The sequence below is a fragment of the Galleria mellonella genome, unplaced genomic scaffold (genome assembly GCF_026898425.1).
Source record: "Galleria mellonella isolate WM207_F2 unplaced genomic scaffold, CSIRO_AGI_GalMel_v1 utg56, whole genome shotgun sequence".
In the NCBI taxonomy this organism is placed as follows: Eukaryota; Metazoa; Arthropoda; class Insecta; order Lepidoptera; family Pyralidae; genus Galleria; species Galleria mellonella.
The window spans coordinates 1,963,599-1,986,997 of NW_026442117.1; the positions used below are offsets into that span (position 1 = coordinate 1,963,599).

The window sequence follows — 23,399 nt, forward strand, 5'->3', positions numbered from 1 at the left end:
GATTATATATACACGAAAAATTAATTAATACAATACCGTACAACCCGCCATAAACTAAAGTTTCATCCCAAACATTTGGACGAGTGGCGCTCTTCCAACGTGCGTTTTTAAAGGCACTTTCTTCCATGCACAATCACTTTTTGGAATCAACTTCCAACAGCAGTATTTCTGAACCGATACGACATCATAGCTTTTTCCAAAGATCATACGCCTTTACCTGCAATGCCTTTGGTGTTGTGGCTGATCATGGGTGACAGTAGTCACTTATCATCAGGTGAGCTGCATGCTCGTTTGCCGCCTGTGTTGTAAAAAAAAACAATAGGCGGTTTCATCGCTAAATAGCGGTCTCTTCCAGGCTACTTTATAGGTTATATTGCTACCAATAAGACTGGTGGACGGCATTAGTAACAATCCTTTCTCTTCGTAAATAAGAGGTTACGGGACAACCGTAATCAATATCAATGTTTAGAGATTAGAGACATTCGTTGACCGGTGCCATTGTGGTGAACGTAACGCTCGACATGCCCATGTTTCGGCGTGCATATTAGAAATTTAACGTAGCAGGTGGCAAGTCTACCGCATTCAAATTATTAACTTTATGATTAGTATATAAATTATGTATAATTAAATTATAAATAAAACAAAGAGAACTTGGGAGAATATTTAATTTATGCGTACACGCATATATTATGATTGAGTTCGTATCTGAGCCAACGACTAACGGGAAACGATTCAAAAAGAATGTACCTACGGCACACATAAAATTTAATTGTTTCCAGTCAAAGAAACGCTTGGTCAAGGTCATAAATCGTTGTCAGTTATTAGAACAAGTTTCTTCCATTACAGCACGAGTGCGCTAAAACAACACAAAGTTGAAAAGGTGACGATTTCCAAACGAAAAAATGGTGACCGAATAACAATTTTTTTTATACAACCTAGAATGGTAAACAAGCTGACTGCCCACCTGATGGAAAGTGGTAACCGTCGCCTATAGACATGAGCAGTACCATGGGCATAACAGAGTATATTCTTTTGCCCATGATACCCCCTATGCGTTGCCATTCCTGAGGACTCAGGTGTTATTCCTCTGTACCCAGTAAATTCACGCCATGTCCCACCCTTCAAACCGAAACACAGCCATGCAAACACAACTGCTTCACGACTGAAACACGAACAGGACAGAGATACCCAAGCAATCGACTTTAATTGTCTAGGAATGGGCAGCAGCCTCGTTCTTAAAACATTACCAAATCAATTGGGATTTGTGTGATATTTTAAGAAGCGTTTGCTAACCTGTCTGACAAGCATGACATCTACTACTGTAAAACTCTCTTTACGGGTAAGGCTTATGTACAGCATTGAACAGTCAGAAGGATACAACATATTAGAAGTATAAATACAAAAAGGCGGCCTTACTGTTGAAAGCAATCTTTTTTTGTCCAATCCAATACCAATCTTAGGGTAAGCGATTATTAAAATTGGCATAGAATTTACAAAGACATCGCGTAATATACCTACTACAAACATATACAAAAAAACAGTCGAATTGATAATCTCCACGTTTTTGAAAGTCGGGTAAAAAACGTGCGCATAATTTACATTTTGGAATCCTGACGTAGAGTCCGCTTGGCGCAAACTGTGAGCAATAATTCATTCGGCCGTGCATAGTTTGCGCCGAGGACCAAAATTTGGAATTTTTGATGTTGCCGCCCTGCGCATACGCAGCATTTCTGCTCCTAATTCATTTAGAAAACGAGTTCGTGCTTTTTTTTCTCGACTGGCGAAGAAAGGAGGATATTTTTTTTAGAATGTACGATAGATTATTATTTATTTTTACCGATTTATCTTTACTGATTTATTTTTTATTCGAGTAGACTTAAAATCGAATTAAATCACTAATGTATTTTTTCATGTTTATTACCTCATAACTCTAAATAGTTCTTAACCGATTTAGAAAATTATTTTTTATGTGATAAGACGTACTGATTGGATTCATAGAATTTTTATCAAAATCGGTTCTGAAATTAAAACAACTAGTTTGCTATAAATAAAATCGATTTTTTTTGTGGAACACAATCTTATGGAATACAACTGAGAAAATTACTTACAATTTGGTAAAGTATTTTCTTCATGATGTCGGAACAAACATACAGACAGACAACATTTCTAAATAATATAATAGTCAGCTTTTATCGTTTTTATTAAGACCCTTCATACATTTTTCTTATTTTTTTTTATATATATTTTATAATAAGTTTTTCGTATGTTCCATGTATAAATATCCTCTAGTTACAATTTTATTATACAAGCAAGATTGTAATATTGTTACTATTACAATCTTCATGGCACTCATTTAAATTTTCTTAGTATTTTTGTAAATGTAAAACCAAAATTCTTTATTTGTATTGTAGTAGTTTTTTTTTAAATGGATGATAATGGAATGGTAACTCCACCCGCGCTATCGGTATACACCGGCGGGGCACCAGTGAAGAATGATAGGTGAGGATGAAGCAGGTCAGTTAGCCCATCGTGACGAATTCAACAAGAATTGTTCACGATGGTTTCCAGGCGGAACCACGTGGAGGTCGACCTAATAAGGTATATTGCTAGCAATTGGGCTGTCAAACTTCATTGCTAACAATCCCTTTCCCCTTTCGTATTGCAGTAGTTAGTACGTAGTATTTGGACTCAACTTTTGGGTATAGGCTACTTTTTAACGCGGCCGATTCATATTTTTTTTATATCGCTGAGGCGGCAAACAGGCATACGTCCTACCTGATGGCAAGCCGTTACCTTAGCTCTGCAGTATTAGGAACATTACTCGCGTATTACCGACCCTGAAAAAATTTCTTTACCCCTTTTTTGAAGAACTTCATAGTGTAGTTACACGCACGAAGCGTGGACAAAAACTAGTTTTAAACAATTTTTTTTTTATAATTAAGTCACATTAATTTATTGTCAAATAAAACCGCACAATCGCACGTTGCACTTAATTTATTTGCTTAGAATTTCTTTATAGCATCAAGATTCGTTCGTGAAAATGGCTTTTTATTTTTGGCTCGCCTCCCATACCGGTTTTTGTGATTGTAGTATGGCATTTACAGAAAGTTAATCTAGATTTAACGTCGATAGGTGGTTACTAATAAAATTGTCATTTTATTACTGTATGAATCATTGGTACAGTCGATGGCATGCTGCTACTAAGATGGTGAGATACAGCTCTCATGACAAAAACATTATAACTTGTGCTTAAATTAAAAATGTAAAGCCGGTATGTTGGTAGTAGATGTGTGCATGAATTGAGTTGGACTCAAACTTAATTAACTTATAATTAGTAATGTAGGATATAAAAAAAAATGTTAAATACAGTGAATGCTCTATATAAGCATCTATCTACTCAGCTTAGTTAGTAAAAGAAATAAGTAAAAATACTTTCCAGACGGTAAGTATTTTTATACTCCCTTTTTCTCTATAAGCAACATTTTTTTTATGCAACTTAGAATGACAAACAAGCTGACGGCCCACCTGATGGTAAGTGGTAACCGTCGCCGATTTACCTACATGAGCAGTACCATGGACATAACAGAGTATACTATTTCGCCCATGATACCCCAATGCGTTACCATTCCTGAGGACTAAGGTGTTATTCCTCTGTACCCAGTAAATTCATTAAACTTCAAGTAAACTTTTCCTAATAAGATTTTTTTTTATTGAAATTGTTTCAAATGAGTTACTTATATAGAGTGTTCACTGTACTATAAAACCATGGGCCTCTATGCTACAATAGTATCGAGTTATTTTTATCTGGATCATTTTTGTTGATTATTTTTTATTCGAAGAAATTTTGTTTCGTATTGATTTGTATTAATTTTGCCCAGACTGACCAATGAGATCTGCTCTTATTAACTTACCTTCTTCTTTCCATTTAAGAGTTCCCTCTTGTGGGTGCAACTAATTCATGCATCTTCTTCCAGCCAACTCTATCCCAGGCCATATCGTTGACCTCCTTATACGACATGACACCTAGTGTTAACGTACCTAGTAACATAAATTTTTTTATTGTCATTTGATGATCCGTTAACTGTCCGCTGCTGAACCTGAGTTCAGCAATGCAAGTGCTTTCCCTATAAGGGGAATTTTGCCTGTAGTTGCCACGCTTGGCAGGCGAATTGGTAACCGCAGTCAGTCTTTGGTGATATTTTAAGGTGGACGCCGCTGCCTATCCTTCGACCATTAAAATTTCTTTCTAACCTCTTACAACACTCACGGGAAAAGGACGGCCCATTCTATGCCGGGACCACACGGCGACATTAAATATTTTAATGTATTTATTTAAACTATTTATTTATTTAAATATCTCTTCAGTAAAATAATAATTATTTAAATACAGAACTGTCGGCTCTCCTGTCCCATCCACACCTGACCCGTTTTTTCTTACCGTTTGCGGATGGATGCGTTTTTTTCTATAATCTCTTACCTGCGCTCCGCTCAGTGTTCCTTCTAAATGGATTCCCTTGTCTTTGACGTGTATTTGAAGAACTATTTGTGTTACCGCCGGCGGTGGAACTGTTGAATTCAGCAAGGGACACTTGTTAAGAAGAATATGAAGTAAAATTACATGTAAATTGTATGAATGACACCACTGTTCTAAATTATATTTTTTTTAATAATATACTTAATTTTTTTATTTATTTATTTTATTTATAGAAAAATCCACAGCTCTTAAAAAATAACTTACATGCTAAGTCTCTTATGAATACAGCCAATAACGGATTTTATTTATACAAACAAAAATTTTGATTCCAAAGCGAGGATGGCAAGTTAGAGTGGGTGTATGCAAGTAATATAAGCACATGTATGAAAGGAACCATCTATAATAGTGAGTGTCCATAAAGTTAAGTTAATTGATATATAAAATAATTAAAATCCATGTTGCTAAAGTTCAGATTTTGACAGCAATGATTAAATAATACAATAATAATAGGTAATAATAAAATAATATAAGATTAAATAATAGTTTAATTGTCAAATCTTCTATTTTGCTATATTCTTAAATGGTATTTCTTTGTATCTAAATGAGTGATAATGGAATGGTAACCTCGCCTGCGCTAACAGTATACGAGTATATATAAGCTGGTGGGGTACCAGTGAGTGATGATAGGTGAGAGTGAAAAGGCAGATCAGTAAGCTTATCGTGATAAATTCACTTGCAATAGAACACGATGGTTTCCAGGGTGAACCACGACAAGGTCGACCTGACAGGATGAATTGCTAGTAATGAGGCTACTAATGCCTATTATTAACAATCCCCTCTCCCTCATCTTAAATAGCATTATAAAATAGTATTAAAATGTTACTTTACTGTACAAGATTTTCCAAAATTTAAATACATCTCTATAAATGATCGCATAATAATAATATAATCCTAACAATAAAGAAACTATGCAACCATCATACCATGTTAATACCAGAACAAACTATGTATGAAAGAGAATGTTTTAAAACACGTACGGAAAGAGTAAACAAAAGCAAAGACGGGGCGGGTAGCTACTAAAAAATAATATTAAAGAGGTTACCTATTTCCTTTTAGACGGACACCAAAATAAACCGCAAATTAGATGGCCATCTACGAAAGCTCCGTTAATCCGTAATCAGAAGCTCATTCCGTGGTAGATAAATAAAACCGGTCCCTCAAATGATGGCCGAGCGATGCCATCAAGAGAACACATTTGATATTCCGTTTTGACGAAAACATTCATTAAAATCTATCAGGTATATTTATAATGTGGATATTATTCTCTGTTTACTGGCGAATTTTCTAATGCATACTGAAAGCGTGTTGCTTTCATATAAATCTTTTCATTTCTCAGTTACTAAACTAATATTATAAAGAGAAAAGATTTGTTTTTTTCAACACAAAAAATACTTAAGCATCTTCAAAAAATCTTTCACCTATAGAAAGCTATATTGTCAGGGAGTAAAGTGAAATGATAATTATTAAAAATATATACTTATTTACAATAACAAGGCAGTGACTTCCATTTTGAATTTTAAAATTTTATGTTGGTAATAAGTGGTTATACAGAATCGACAACTAGTAAATTCAGTTTTCATTCATTCCATTTTTTTATCAGCTGAACACATAGTGTCTTGTCGCAAGTACAAATGATAATAATTTGAATTTTACAATTAAGAAACAATGTTATTTTATTGATGTTGGAGATAATATAATGTCTTGATATAACCATACTGATCTGGTCATAAAATGTAGTTATTAAAAATCTATGGAAGTGGTACAAATGCCTTCCAACTTATAAATATGAAATATGTAATATTTTCTTGTTTTTTTTTTATACTGTCATATTTATTTATTTATTTATTGATTTATAGCAAAGCAACAGATTACATATTAATACATTTATAAAATAAATATTACATAAAACGGCATTAAATTTGCACTCCAACAACTGCTCTGCATAACATTCGATATTATATACATTAAAAGAATGATGGCTATAAATTTAAAGTAACAAATTGGCAGCCTTAATGTAACATTGCAAGGATTGTTGGAAAATATCAAGCTCCTTGCATACATTGTTATATTTTCTGCACATGCGGATAATTGGAGTGTGATATCTTATTATATATATATAGGATAATTTTATACCAAAATCAGCGTTTATATATTAATTCTATTTATTTGATATCTCTTCAGCGTTTATGGAAATATCACGATTCATGTTCATTGTACGTAGCTTACAGCGCATTTACTAGTTTTTTGCACTTATCCGATAGTTTAGCTATAATGTACCAATAAAAAAGTTAATATTACATATAAAGGGTATCTACTTATCGAGTTGGGACCATGTAACATAGAAAAACATCAAAGAAACTGGTCTGAGAAGTAGCTATGACATAAATTAAAAAGATGCAATCTTGCGTTCCGTTATAACTTTATGCGTTCGTCTTCCATTGCTCACATTTTACTCCGTATTCTGCAATATCCATTTAGACGTAGTTCGCCTTTGGTTGGCGATTATTTATGTTATGAAATTCTAATCTTAAATATATTTTATGGATGTAAAATAAATCAAATGCGCTTATGATTATTATTTCACAAGTTAGATTATGTACTTTCTTAAAAAAACGGTTTTTTTTTTATTTCTAGCTTAATGTACGTGTAAAATCATGTACCGCTTAAAATCAGGTGGGCCGTATCCTTGTTTACCACTAATAGTGGTATATAAAATATATTATTATCCTTGTATTTATTTCATTATATACATTTAAAATATATTAAATAAAATTTTTGATTATGTTATTATTCAAAAATTCATAGTTTTAAAATGTCATCAAAAGTGTTAACTTTTGATGACATTTTAGAACTATGAAATTAAACTTGCAGAATAATACATTTCATCAATCATTACTGGCTAGTAATATCCGTGGATTTTTATTTTAATTAAAATTTATCATTCATTATTAAATAAATAACCGCGCAGTGTGGTGACCCGTATTAGAAATACAAAATTTTAATGACTATTAATTAAATTACATTATTTTCATTTGCAGGTGCGAGTGACAATGTGTGTGCGGTGAGAACAAGTGTCGCGCGATGTTGCGCGTCGTCGCGTGGCTGCTGCTGGCGACAGCGGCGCGCGGCGAGCACGTCCGCGAATTCACCGTCCGCGAGAACCTGCCTGCTGGCTCCTTCGTCGGCCATCTCGGCGACGAGCTACCCGACGCTGCGCCCCCATATACCATTGTGCCCGTCCCAGGCAGCGCCGTCAACGACGACCTCAAAGTAGACCCTCACACTGGAGAAATAAGGACTCGAATACCACTAGACAGAGAAAACAGGGACCAGTACGCACTAGTCGCCATCCCTGCGAGCGGCGATAATATCCGAGTAGTCGTTAGGGTTTCCGATGAAAATGATAACGCTCCAACTTTCCCCACCTCAGTGATGAATGTTGAGTTCTCAGAGAATACCCCCAGAGATGTTAAGAGGAAACTGAATCCGGCTAAGGATCAGGATTTAGGTGTATTCAATACACAGAAATATAACATTGTGTCGGGGAACACGGATAACGCTTTTAAATTATCCTCGCATAGGGAAAGAGATGGGGTTTTGTACTTGGACCTCCAAATCAATGGGTTTCTCGATAGGGAGACAACTGATCACTATAAGTTAGTTATTGTAGCACTAGACGGTGGAACTCCACCACTAAGTGGAACCATGACAGTTAATATAACTATTTTAGATGTAAACGATAACCCACCTGTGTTCGCGGAAAGTGCGTACTCGGCAAATATACCGGAAAACGCGACTGTTGGCACACCAGTTTTGAAAGTATTCGCGACCGACTCTGATGCGGGTGAAAATGGTTTAATCGAGTACTCGATAAATAGGAGACAAAGTGATAAAGAGAATATGTTCAGGATAGACCCAGAAACGGGTGAAATCACGGTGAATAAAGCTCTCGATTTTGAGACGAAAGAACTGCACGAGCTGGTTGTTGTAGCCAGAGATAAAGGTGCGCAGCCTTTAGAAACAACAGCATTTGTCTCTATCAGAGTAACGGACGTGAACGACAATCAGCCTACGATAGACGTCATATTCTTGAGCGACGATGCGACTCCAAAGATATCGGAATCCGCTCAGTTGGATGAATTCGTGGCGCGTATATCGGTTCACGATCCGGATTCCAAAACGGAGTACTCAAACGTGAATGTTACGTTGAGCGGTGGCGACGGGCATTTTGATTTACGGACACACGACAACATTATCTATCTGGTGGTCGTTGCGTTGCCTTTGGACCGCGAATCTAGATCATCGTATACTCTGAATGTTGTAGCAACTGACAAGGGGTCGCCTCCCCTGCATGCGTCTAGGATAATAAGCCTCCGAGTAACTGATGTGAATGATAATGCCCCTGTTTTTCTCGAGAGTGAATATAAAGCGAGTGTACCCGAAGCGGCCGCGCCTGGGACCCCCGTAGTACAAGTGTCCGCTACTGACGCCGATGAGGCAGAAAATTCGGAGATTCGGTACAGTCTTCTGCCGACTCCCCAATCAGATTGGTTTTCGATTGACGAGCGTTCGGGATTAGTGACGACACGGTCCAGGGTCGATTGTGAGACGAATCCGATGCCACAATTGACGGTGGTGGCAAAAGATCGCGGTAACCCTCCGTTGTCGTCGACGGCAACTTTGGTGGTAACAGTGTTAGATGTGAACGACAACGAGCCGATCTTCGACCAGTCCTTCTACAATGTTACTGTTCCGGAGAGTGAATCAGTCGGCAGCTGTATTTTAAAGGTAAGTTTAGAGTTTAACCTTATAATCTTATTGATAGTACTGATTCTCAAATTAAATTGTTTCCCACGACACAATGAGAAGCTGGTTCATTGTGAACTACATCTGTTGTGTATGTCATATGTAGGTACTATAAATAATATCGATTTGCAATTTAAAAATTGATTTCCCGTCGAATAATCGATTCGCACAATAAATCAGTTATTAACGTTTGATAGCGGTGAAAGTGAACTCGTCAGTTTGTAGTAATTTATGTTATTTATTAAAGTAAGTGTTATATAGTTTGAGCCACAAACTATTGAGGTTAACCTTATAATAACTAGACATGATTTTGGAAATTACATTACACTCGTTAACCTAGTACTTACTAGTGTAATTGAGGTTAAAGGCAATTTCTTATTACATTCGTGTATCTAGTTTTTATAAATTCACATGTCATCTATATTTTTGATATGCCAAATTACTCTACACTGATTACGCGTAGACTGCAGTATTACTGTTGGAAAATTCACATTCACTGAACGTAGCGACGTAATTTTGTTGTTATTCATACCAAAGGCAATAATCTGCAGATTGGCGTTAATCCAAGTCATTGTTTGTTTGTATTCTGTTTACAAATCAGGCTGGTGCACAATGATAGAACAATTGATAAGATTTTGTTAAATCGAAACGTAATGACTATACTAGTTTTTTATTATACAAGATTATTTATTTGTAAAACATGCGAATAAATACATATTAATGTATTCACATATTAGTCATGTGAGAATGGATTTGTAATTATTTTGTTTTGATCTTATTTTATACAAAATTAATTATTTAATTTAATTTCAATACATACAATAAATTACTTAATTGGTTATATAAATTAATCAATTGAATAACAGCACTCCTTAAATAAAAAAGTTGTGAGTTTGTGTAATAATAATAATAGTAAAAAATAAATTAATAAATCACTTTTTACGAATTTTTAAGTGTTTTATATATCACGTTTGCATTTGCAAAAATAACATTAGTATACGACTAAGTAATGATTAATATATATCTAATAATACCCAAGAGGGTTGACGTCAGGCAGGCGGCCGGTCGTAAAACTATAAGCTAAATCCTTTTGTAATATGGATAAAACCATATTATGCCGACCCCAAGTAATAATTGGGATAAGGGTAGGAAGATGATGATGGTGTCTAATAGTTCAGAATTAAAATTATAGTAAAGGTTTATACTTTAAGACAAAAGTTTATTTATTTAGTAGCTATATCAGTGTTTTGAGGGCCGTTTTAATGTTTCCTATATCTCGTTTAGTTTAGCCAATTTAATATATCTTGTGGACACAGATAAGAAGTAGACCGGTGTCGCGTGAAACTTTCGGTCTGAATCAGACAAAGTCATCTACGTAATACATAATGGCAACACAGAAGTAAGCAATACAAAATTATTCACATAAAAACAAGCGGAATACCTCCGAGGCGCACATCAATTAGTAAAACACGGACAGATCAATTCGGCTTATCGTCCGCGCGGCCGCGCCGCCGCGCCCCGCGCTTGACGAATTTGTTAAAAAAAGCCCAATTTTCATTAACTCTTATCTCGTAACCGCTCGTAACTTACTCCAGTTAATTTCTTTTAATATATTCCACCGATATTGGAGTACGCACCGGCATAGTTATAAGTGAGAAGCATAAATCTATCGTGTGGAGTGATGCCAGTTTGGGCGTGGGGCGAGCGCGATCGCAAATTGCGATCTAAATTGAAAATTAAACAGTCCGCTGCGCCGGTGCGCGGGACGGCTGGCCCCGGTGCGATGTGCCTGCGGCGTTCGCGACCAATGGGCTTTTGGCGGCTACACACTATGCCGGACGCGCTATTCCCAATGTTATAATAGTGATATAACCATCAACATGTGATGTTTTATGGTAAATTTATAATAACAGTTCGGTTGTTCGAACTCCAGCCTGTTCTTTTGGATTAGAATTGTTCACGATCGTTTCCAGAGTGAACCACGTGGAGGTCGACCTAATAAGGCATATTGCTAGCAATGGGGCTGTCAAACTCCATTGCTAACAATTCCTTTCCCCCCTGATGTTGCGGATTCCTATGTGCATCACCATCAGGCGAGCCGCATGATTGTTTACCCCTTATATTATAATAAAGAACCGTGTGTGCCCCAGCATAGAATGGAGCACCCCTTCCTTTCCCGTGGGGGTCGTTAGACTAAGGGAGCTTATGGTAGAGGGATGGACAGCAGCGTCCCTCTTTAAACATCTCTAAAAGCATAACTGCGGTTGCCAATTTGCCTACCAAACGTGGCAACTACTGGCAAAACTCTCCTTATAAGGAAGACCTATATCTAGCAGTGGACAGTTAACAGATAGATAGATAATTTATTAACATTACTTACAGCACACAAATTACAATACAAACATACAATACGAGTAGTAATAGTAATAAAAAAAATACAAAAACCCTAATCACATTACGTGCATAAGGAAAAATAACAATTTCTTTTATTTAAATATAATTTAAGTTTAAAAATTTCCAAACTGTTCCTTTTGTTATAGAATAAATAATAGCTTTTGTATGTAAATATGGTAATATTAGGTAATACCAGAAGGAGACTTTGTACAAAAGTCGATTGCTTGGGTACCTCTGTCCCATTTGTGTTTCAACCGTGAAGCAGTTGTGTTTACATGGTTGTGTATCGGTTTGAAGGGTGGGATATGGCGTGAATTTACAGGGTACAGAGGAATAACATCTGAATCCTCAGGAATGGCAGCGCATGGGGGGTATCATGGGCGAAACAGTATACTCTGTTATGTCCATGGTACTGCTCATGTCTATAGGCGACGGTTACCACTTTCCATCAGGTGGGCCGTCAGCTTGTTTGCCATTCTAAGTTGTGTATAAAAAAAAATGTAATTTAAATAAACTATTAAATGTATTATTATAATAATATTAATCTTATTATTAATTAAATTAATGGAATAAAAACAAAATTCGTCAAAACACGTGGAATGATAACCCCGCCTGCGCTAACGGTATACACTGGCGGAGTACCAGTGAGGGATGATAGGTGAGGATGAAAATGCAGGTCAGTTAGTCCATCGTGATGAATACACCTGGAATTCAGCATGATGGTTTCCAGGGGGGAACACGTGGAGGCACCTGATAAGGCATATTGCCAGCAATGGGACTGGTAGTTTTCATTACTAACAATCCCCCCCCCCCCCTCCTCATGAATAAAGTTTGATCAACATATTTTAGTTCGTACTTAGATACTGCATCATGCAAATTAGGTTGTCTGGCGTCGTTAGACGTTTGCGCAAAAAGTCAGTGTCGTGTGGACCACGCTGAAAGTTTTCGACGCTTACTCGAATACTTTGTTTCGTATACAATGTACACTCACGACTATGCCATAGATGAAGTATAACGACCAGTAGTATAAAAATATTTTTATTTAAAAATTCGTTTATTATTAATTAATTCATTTCAATTCATAATTGTTAATTTGTTTGGTCAATTTTAGTTATTCATCTAAGTACAGAGTATTGTTTGACACTGTATAATAATTTTTTATTTACTTATCTATTACCTATCCTAAATCATAGACAGATAGTATCTGCGCACTATGTCCTCAGTACGTGAATTCATTATACTACTTACGTCCTAAATATAGAGAGATTCTACAAACTAGAGAGAACTACAAATTCCATTGTAGTTTAAATTTCGAGGTAGATCATTTAATTCCTTCACTTCGCGTGCATGAAGTAGCTTTTATTTTTTTCAGTTTTCGACCACTTTGTATGATCTAAAAAAAATTATATTTTTATAGTATGTATATTTATATCTTTACTTTCGGAATAATGTACAAAAAATTATTACAATGATTTAGAAGTTATAAAAAAAATTATAAGAAGAAAAACAAGCTACGTAATATATTTATTTTAGGGCAATTTACAAAAAAAGTATAAAAATAAAATGATAGATGACAATATATGTAACTGACCTTATATATAACCACTTTTAGTAAATAATAGTTTAGAAAACAATTTCGTTGGAGTTGAACAATAATAATGGAATATAAAACAACAAAGTCGAATGGAACTACTGCATTTTAGTTAATCTGTGGAATACGAACACAAGCTCTAAATTATGTGCCGAATAAAGTCGAATACGAACTTTTAATAGAGGTTAAGTGCAGTTACGAAGCATTAGCTTTAGTATTACACATTTAAAATGTTATTATACACAAAAAGTTTTATGTACTGTTTTATGGAATCAACTTTTCATGCAACCAAATACTTGGTATTATTGTTTTATTGGACTTAGTGTTTTGTGATAATTGATTTTAAATATAGTATTTTATAACTTAATTAAATATTTTACTGTTAAAAATTCGATAAATACATATTATATTTTTATGTATATTTTAGTCAAGTGTTTTAGTTGAGAAGGCTCGACTAGTTACGGAACCATCCGGAACTCTTAGTTAAGAGCGGCTGTTACACAACCTTGAGAGTATGAGGGATGGATAAACTAGTCGAGCTTTTTAAAATAAACGTAAATTATTTCGAGCGTTATTACATAAATAAATTAATTAATCACGTATGTATTTAAAGTAATTAAAAAGTGGAGATATATGAGTGGGATTATTAAATGAGAGACTATGTTTATAGTTGACATATATTAATGGTCTGATATAAATCAATATGTTACTATAATTTCTTTTTTTTTTTTGTTTTTTTGTCTTTTTTTTCTTTTTAATGGTTCATTTCTGTTTGCAAACTGTTATTGTAACTTATAACAAATAAAGAAATCAAATATATATATATATATATATATATTTGATTGCTTTGCGGGATAACGTCTCGTCTCTTACGACGACGAGCATAGTAAGTTACATAAAAATCTCTTTATATATATATATATATATATATATATATATATATATATATATATATATATATATATATATAACAATTTGATTTTGCATAATTGACGTGTCTTTTTAGGAAGATGAGGTTATATTCTTTTTTTTAGCAGACAAACGTAATTATGAATTATGTTCAATACGATCGACTTGAGTATTCATTAAGTACTTGTTCCCAATGAAATTGTAATCATTGTTATTCAGATATACACCCACGTGTGTTGTATTAAGGTAGCAAAACCTATTGTTATAAATCCAATAGTTTTGTCCTCGATCCGGTATACAACTTAGATATTTCAAAGCACGCCCTTAAAGTTACATTGTTAAAGTTCATATTGCAATGTTGTCACGACAGTGTAATTTAGCAATGATTGGTGCAATTATTCCCAGCGTGTAGGTTTCAAAAGGGACTTAATTGCTCAATTTGATGTCTTATTTCTATGGCATAGGTCACTGTTTAGCTCCTATTTATTTGCGTTACCTGATAACACTAGCAATGATAATTGCGTGTATTTCTTATTGTTAGAGGAGATAGTTTGATCAACTGTACTTTATCATTGTTTGACTGTAATCTTAGATAGGTACTTACTCGAGCGTTTATTTTTAATACTGAGGTGTGAAAAAAAATATTTAAAAAAATTTAAATAGTATTAGTACATCATATGTGTGTGGTTCGAATAATTAATTCGAACCATACAATATTCGTATTTATGGTATAAAAAGTGGCTTCAATTGATTGAGTAAAAGTTATTCAAGATACCAGGTTCTTTAAATATATGACTATATATATATATATATATATATATATATATATATATATATATATATATATATATATATATATATATATATATAAAGAGATTTTTATGTAACTTACTATGCTCGTCGTCGTAAGAGACGAGACGTTATCCCGCAAAGCGCCGTAGCTGAAGACGAAGACGACATCCAGATGAAGTGTTTTTAATAGACGATAATTGAATGGTGAGGAATAATAGGTGGGAATGAGAAAGCATGAAAATACCTTCAGGAATTCAACACGATGGTTTCCAGGGAGGATCACGTGGAGGTCGATTTGATAGGGTATATTGCTAGCAATGGGACTGGTAGTCCGCATTACTAATAATCCCTTCTCCCACCATAGCGGTTTAAATTTAATATATTAATCAATCATGGCGAGAAGTCTTTTCATACATAATTCTATAAATGAATTGACATCTTCATAATTATGTGTAAATGACTCGTTAATTATATAACTGAGTTGTATAGAGGAGCTAGTTGATAATCTGATAAGACGCGGCCATCTTGGATTCCGCTATCCGTCTCCATGGTTACCGATTGATCGCGTGCGTAGGCTCAAGATCTGGATCGATATTTCGTTGGAACTCGCATTGATCTGTATTAAATATCAGCATGTGCAATGTAATTAACTAAAGCCACCGCATATGTTTATGCGTGTACGTACTTAAGCTTACAAAGTTATTTACATACGACATTTATAAGTTCTGAGAAATTTGCGTTTTCAATCAGATTAAAGCTATTTATGCTCGCTATTCGCTGATATCAAACGTTTTGTTCATACACAGATGGCAGCAGCTACGATGTGCCCTTTTTTCTTTATAATATCTTCATTATTAAACACTAAAGGAGCATGCGATGTTTTTATTCCATTGAAATTAAAACTCTTGACTTATATTATCAGATAAAATAAGAATATGTATTGTATTTTATTTATTCATACTTATGTGGCAGTTGGAATTATAAATAATTAAAGATTGTGTCTAAAAAAAAAACAGACTTCAAATGTGAAAGAAACAGTTATTATGATTTAAAAACCTACTGAAAAAAGATACTGAATCGATTTTGATAAAATTCTATAGTATTTTATATATTTGTAAGTATATGTATTAGAGAGCGGTGGACTATGATGAGGTGATAAATTATTAAGATACAGATTTTAGTAGAAAATTTATTAAATAATGACCAAGCAAGAAAGAACAGACTTTGTTAAAAGATACAAAGAGTCAAATTACATATTTAAACGTTCTAAAAATGAATCTGTATAAAAAAAAGTATAATAATAAAATGTAAAAAATATGCACTGGTCGGTTGCTAATAATATCCTTTTAGAAAAAAAAAATAAATTTTCAAATCAGTTTACAACAGATGGAGTTACGAGGTTACAAATATAAAGAAAAATACAATTGAATTGAAAACCTCTCTCTTTCGAAGTCGGTTGAACATAGTAAATGTAAAATATATTTGATGATCGTGTAGCCATATGGTAGTGTTGGTAGTCGAGTGCTTTTCTCATGAATATTTATACCATTATATATTTATTCATGGAATTCAATTAGCATATTTTATTATTAGACGTAGGTATTATAAATTGTACTAATATTCTGTTAAAACAAATCTACGTATGAAATATGTGAAACTATTCAAAAATCTAGTTCCTTTATATATATATATATATATATATATATATATATATATATATATATATTAATATGTAAATATATCTATTACAGAATACGAAAAATAACTGAAATAATTTTGAAAAAATAAGTCGTAATAAAAAGAAAAAAAACAAATAAGTATTTAGATAAATCTTCCTTAAGGCTTTCGTTTATGTACAAATTTAGTGGGCACTATTTAGTAACATATAGACGCACTGAAAGTGCATATAGACAGACATTCGAAACTTATTCTAATAAAACGAGTCTACGGATTGTAAATATGGCGGCGCCATACCAACTTCCCTATTTTCCTGTTATCAACATTTCATCTATAGTAGATGTGTTAGGATTAAATATCAACACTATTATAACAGAAATTATCTAATTGGCCTTTAATAAATCCGGCAATGGAATACCTAAACACCGCTAAACACCCGAGGACAAGTTCTCTTATGGGCTACAGTCACGCGATTCCTAATGTTATAACAGATTGAATTTATGAGGCCGTATGAGTATCAACGCACTAAAAGAGCAGAAAAAATTAACGACATACCTACCTACTCGTACCTACGGAGAGCCAAAGACTAAATAATGTTTTTTTAATGGCGCAATAATTTGACATTTCTTTTTTTTTTTTGGACGACATCAAGCAAAGACGACCTCTTCATACTGAGGTAGCTAGTAATTTTCCCGCCATTACTAGGGAGCTGCATTAAACTTTGTGTCCATAGACATTACAGAGTAATATCTATAAATAAAAGTGAACGATCGCTCATGAACGATTTCTTTGTTTTCTCTTTCAAGATCGCCAACCATTACGTTACAAACGGACCAACACGTAACGTGAAATACACGCGAATGCATCAATTATGCATTGAATTTATTTTACATAATGATTCCATTAAGAAATTACAGCAACATAGAGAAAGTGCTTATTACGAATTATCACTTTTTTATATGAATAAATCATGTAATGTTTAACTTCATTAATATCACTTATTGATGTACTTAACATGTAATTGGAAAATAGTGCTATCATAATATTTGGAATTATTTTAAATTTATTCAAATAATAAATTTCACCTTTGCACGCCATTAAAAATGGTAAAATATATGACACTTAACATTATTCTTATTAAAATCAATTCTATTCTAGTATATTTTATGCAAATAAATTATTTTAGTTAAAAATATATCATTATCATCTTATCAGCCATTATCTGTCTACTGCTGAAGGTAGGCCTCTCCCATAGACCAGGTCTCGAGCAACCTGGGGGCCTACCGTGAAATGAAATTCCGAAGTTTCGGACTCAATTTCGTGTTTTTGTTCATACCTAAATCGGGCCTGTAAATGGAGCTTAACATTTCGTTCGTCATAAATCCTACCATAAAAGTCCCAAGGAATAATATTTTCATATTTTGAATGTTTTTAAACGGTAAGTATTATGTAATTTTAACATTAAATTTGTGTTTCGTTCGGCTCCGAAATTTCGGAAAACATTTCATTGTAGGCTCTCTGTATCCACTGACTCCCTGAACTGCATTTGAGGTTGTTGTTCCATTTAGAAGAGAAGGGGAGGGGGGACTATTGCCTTACTGCGTTTTGTTACTATTAATAAATAGAGTATCAGAAACGAAGTCTAAAATTAACGATTTTACAAATGATTTAGTCAGTTTTTCTTATCACTTCATTACTTGTTAATACTACAAGTATTAATGCGAGTTGCTCATATATTATATTAATCATAATAATGATCAGCAGCTTTGTTATGCTAGCGATGCAAAAGGACAAAACAAAATACGAACGCACAATACAGAATAAATACCGATGCCTCCACACATTATAATTATCTGTGTCGTTCTTCGTTCGTTCTCTCGGTACAAGGATTTTTGTTGTTAAGTTGTAATGGCTGCTTACTGATAAACTTCTGTTAAGTTTAACATAAATATATATATATATATATATATGTATATATATATATATATATATATAAATTAAACGAGGAGGAAAATGTGGTAGGTTCTCAGTTCGTCTGTTGTAGCTATATCATGTGAATTAATCGCCAATTTTGGTAATTATAAACCGATGTCAAAAGAAAGGGGATTCTCAATTTGGCGGTATTTTTTGTTTTTTACTTCATTACTCCGTCAGTTATAAATCGATTTGGAGAATTAATGATTTATCGATAATATATATGTACCTGCAGATCACTCTCATGGAAACTTTATCAAAATCGATTCAATAGTTTAGTTTTTAAATCAAAATAACTGGTTTTGTCAAAATTGAAGAGGGATCAGAGGGAGACTTTGCACAAAAGTCGATTGCTTGGGTACCTCTGTCCCATTCGTGTTTCAACCGTGAAGCAGTTGTGTTTGCATGGCTGTGTTTCGGTTTCAAGGGTGGGATATGGCGTGAATTTACAGGGTACAGAGGAATAACACCTGAGTCCTCAGGAATGGCAACGTATGGGGCGTATCATGGGCGAAAGAGTACACTCTGTTATGTCCATGACACTGCTTGTGTCTATAGGCGACGGTTACCACTTTCCATCAGGTGGGCCGTCAGCTTGTTTGCCATTCTAAGTTGTATAAAAAAAAAAAAAAGTGTTTTTGTCCAACACAATCTTAAACCATTAGATTAGTAGCATATTACATTTTTTTTTTATAATAAGAAAATTGTATTTAATCTTCTTTGAATGTAAGGCCATATTAAATTTCAATATGGAACACACGGAACTATATTTTTTTTTGTAAAAAAAAAAAGAATCTAAAACGATAAACAATTGGTGCGGATATCATACAAAAAATAGATTCGAATTAACAGCTTTCAACCTTTTTAAATCGATTAAAAGAGGTAGCTCATGTATATAAGAAGAAACACTTGAAATTATTCCATATGGATTCGTTTCCAACCAGCTACGACCATCTTGTACTGTTATTTTTTTTACAAAAATATCGGCTACGACCGCCTGCCTTGTATAATTAGCAATGTCGTTTACAATGAATATTCCATAATGTTTGTAATAGTCGATTATTATACTTTAGCATATTCATTTAATGATATTATATGCGTTCTATTTTAGTAAAGTCATTGATCATATTATTTCTACTATTAGGCGTTTTTATTATAAATTTGAAAGTTAGTAAAAAAAATTGTAAATAGAACACACACAGATAATAAAATTATACAAAGAGTTTGATAACGTTAGGAAAAAGTTAATTTGAATTGCGAATTTTCAGTTTGCCTTTTTTGTTTCCCTCTATTTTTTTTAATATAATAGTTTTTGTTTTTAAAAAAATCGCGTGACGATAATTCAGTTAGGATTCTTTCTAATTTACATCTAATATTATTAATTGTCTATAGAGTCATTATCCAAATCATTAAGAGCGAACAATTGACAAAGGAACAATATAAGTACTTTTTTAAAAAAAAAAAAACTAGTTAAACATGCTGCCAGTACGGAGCGTTGAGTTGCCAGTTGCCACATGAAACTGCATGGCTAATATTGCAAAAAGATTGCATTACCCGATACATTCCCACAGTACACTGTCTGAGTTTTTGCTCCTCCTAGGGCTGTGAGAATTACATAATACCCTTTGAGACTGTCATTAATTGTCATTTTATTTTTTCCTTCCTTTTTATCCAATTTAGCCATTTAATTGTATATATATGGCAAGTAATTAAGCCCGTAGATGAAGTTTATCGTATTTATGTTAATGAATGGCCTCGTGTAGAAGTTGCTAGTTTGAAATATCTCTTTCTTTATTAAAATAATGTTCTTAAATATTTAATGGTAATAATATGATAATTACAATTGCGATCGTACCTTTTAATGATTTAAATTTTTTTTTATAAATACATTCTTCATTAATTACTTAAGTCTAAATTTGAATAGTTATATAAAATCTATCTATCATCTAAAAAAGAAAAACACTTTTTAAATAAACACAATTACAATGAACGTTTTCTTGAAATTAATCTTTGTAAGCAGCTCAGTCTTTGGAATCTATTGAGTTATTGAAGTGGTTAAAGCAAAGTAATATGTAGTAAGTATATAAGGGTATCTAGCTTTTGTACTCGATTCATTCTATATTGCAATTAATTTGGCGTGAATCTAAGGCGTGAATATAGACATATATTATCTCTACCTCAATAGATATTATTATTCTTTACATAAACAAACATTGGTTCTGTGAAGTTACAGCCCTATAAATTATACTGCCTCAGTTCTACTAGACGGGTACACAACGCGTCGCCGCACGTGGCGATCCGTGTCCAACATTGTCAGTCCTAGTTGGCGGGAAAGCGGCCATCTTGAAAATGTTCTGCGCGCCAATCGCATTAATATACCACTATGAATATTATCATTAAAATTATTAAGTATTACTTACCTAATATTTTGCGTAGTTATTATTTATGTTTTGTGACAACTGTAATATTTAAATGGGAATATTATAATTGAAATATTGATATTAAAAACTAAGGCTAATAGAAAAGTCTTAAAAGTTTAAAATGATTTTTTATAGATATGGCAACCCTGCTGCTAAAAATTGTTAAAAGAAAGCTTTTGTAGTTTATTAAAGTACGATATGTTACGACACAATTATCGTGTACCACAAAGACACGATAAAATTGTGTCGTGTTGTTATATCGTGATGTAACAGGAATGCAAAATATATGCAACTGTATGGAGACGTATTTGATTTTTCATTGACATGACAGTAATGTCATGCCAATATCGTGGACGTGCACTGAAACTTAAAAGTGTCATACAACTGCATACATTGACCGTTTAATATCAGATATGCTCTGTTATGTCCATGGTACTACTGCTCATGTCTATAGGCGACGGTTACCACTTTCTATCAGGTGGGCCATCAGGTTGTTTGTCATTCGAAGTTGTATAAAAAAAAGATAGACTGTCTGTGTCTTCGTCATCATTGTAGTAGATAGTAGGTGTCGTAAGTGGCGATTAAGGGAGGGCGAGGGAAGTGCAGCGTTCCTCTTAAAACCTAACCAAAGCCTAACCGCGGTTGCCAACTCGCCTACCAAGCGTGACAACCATTGCAAAAATTATATTTCGCCGAAATAATTTTCGCTCAAATAATTTTGAGACATGGCCAGAAAGATGATGGCATTAAGATTGCTTTCTAAATGAACAACAATTTTTTCAGATATTTATATTATTTCTTGTTATTTTTATTTTCAATAGACTTCAAAAAGAAGGAGGTTGTCATTTCGGTTGTAATTTTTTAATGTAGGCTACCTTATAACTCCGTCAGTTTTTAATCGATAAAAAAAAAAAATTGTAAGGATATATTTACAGGTGATTTCATAGACATTATAGAAAAATCGGTTCAATAGTTCAATTTTTGGACTAAAATAACTGGATTTGTCACAAATGAGGTAGGTTGTTTTTTGGACACAAGCTTTAACTATAATATAGCTACTTACTCTGTACGAGTATTTAAGGACGAAAATTGTTCTTATCTTAAAAATGACAGATCGTGACAGTGACGGATGATTTCTTATCGTATTTAATAATTGCTGCGGTTTCACGAAGTTTTAGTGAAATGTCTAAACATAAACAAGTGAAAGTAAAGCTAAATCGTGTTTTTTTTCGACGGTACGGATGTGTTTTACGGTCAAATTTAAAATATTTAAAGCAGTTCTAAAAAACACATTCAGTTCGTATACCAGGCATATTTTGTAAATTAAACTACTTTAGCACATTTTTTTTATCGCATTAACATATATCGAATCGAATTAAGTAATTTAAAAATAAAACTGTCAAATAATTATTAATATGCAGTAAGTTATCAAATATTAATACTAAAAATTAAATTAAATAAAAGCTTTAATTTAATTTTTTATTAATACGTTTGTTCCGTTATGGAACAGGCTAAGGTCGGAGATCATGCTGCCTCTTTTTATTTAAGTTATATTTGTCAATTTTAAACATTGCCGTTTTAATAAAAAAAAAAATGTTAAAATATAAAGATATATTTACAATAATTTGTTGTCTTTTCTACCTAATAAGTACTATTTTATTATATTGATTATTAGTCAGTACACACATATTTAAATATATTAACTTTGACTTCGATATACCAAACTGTGGTTGTCAAAGTTCGCTTTCAATCCGCGTTAATATTCTCACAAAAACACGTACATCTATGTATACCTGTATGAATGTTCGATTTTATTTTTTATTTAGTCCTTGACGAGTAAAAATGGACTATTCATTGCGCTTGTCATCAACTGTTCACATTTATGGCGAACGCGGAATCGATTATACAAAAGTAATACGCGACATCTATCCACGGGGAGTCTCGATTAATCGATTACCTACACCGTAGGGCCGGACTTGGTGATAGACGGAGTAATGGTTACATAGATAGTGTAATCTTTATATGCTTTATCTGAGGGTCATTTTTGCCATTATTTTTTTAGTTTTAGATAAATTTAAATTAATTGTTTAAATTTGATTTCAATACTTCTAATACTTGTTTTGCAATAATAGACCATTTGCATAATTTATCTTTGTAGTCAATTCCTCTATTTTTTTTTTTATATTTGACACATAGATTTCTGACACACGTTTAAAAAGCTTGCTATTTTCACGAACTTATAATTGAAAAAAATATGGTAAATTTATAATGAGAATAACATAATTAATTGATACTGGACTTG

At 33.3% G+C, this 23,399-nt stretch overlaps 1 protein-coding gene across 1 annotated transcript in view; it reads left to right on the forward strand.

Annotated features, from left to right (window-relative positions):
• The window catches only part of LOC113512569 (protein dachsous), a 424,518-nt gene that overhangs the window by 5,498 nt on the left and 395,621 nt on the right, over positions 1 to 23,399 (forward strand). Inside the window, exon 2 of the mRNA XM_052899094.1 lies at positions 7,573 to 9,322. Coding sequence (XP_052755054.1) covers positions 7,616 to 9,322 — 1,707 coding nt within the window. The 5' untranslated portion in view covers positions 7,573 to 7,615. The remainder of the gene's footprint in view (positions 1 to 7,572; positions 9,323 to 23,399) is intronic.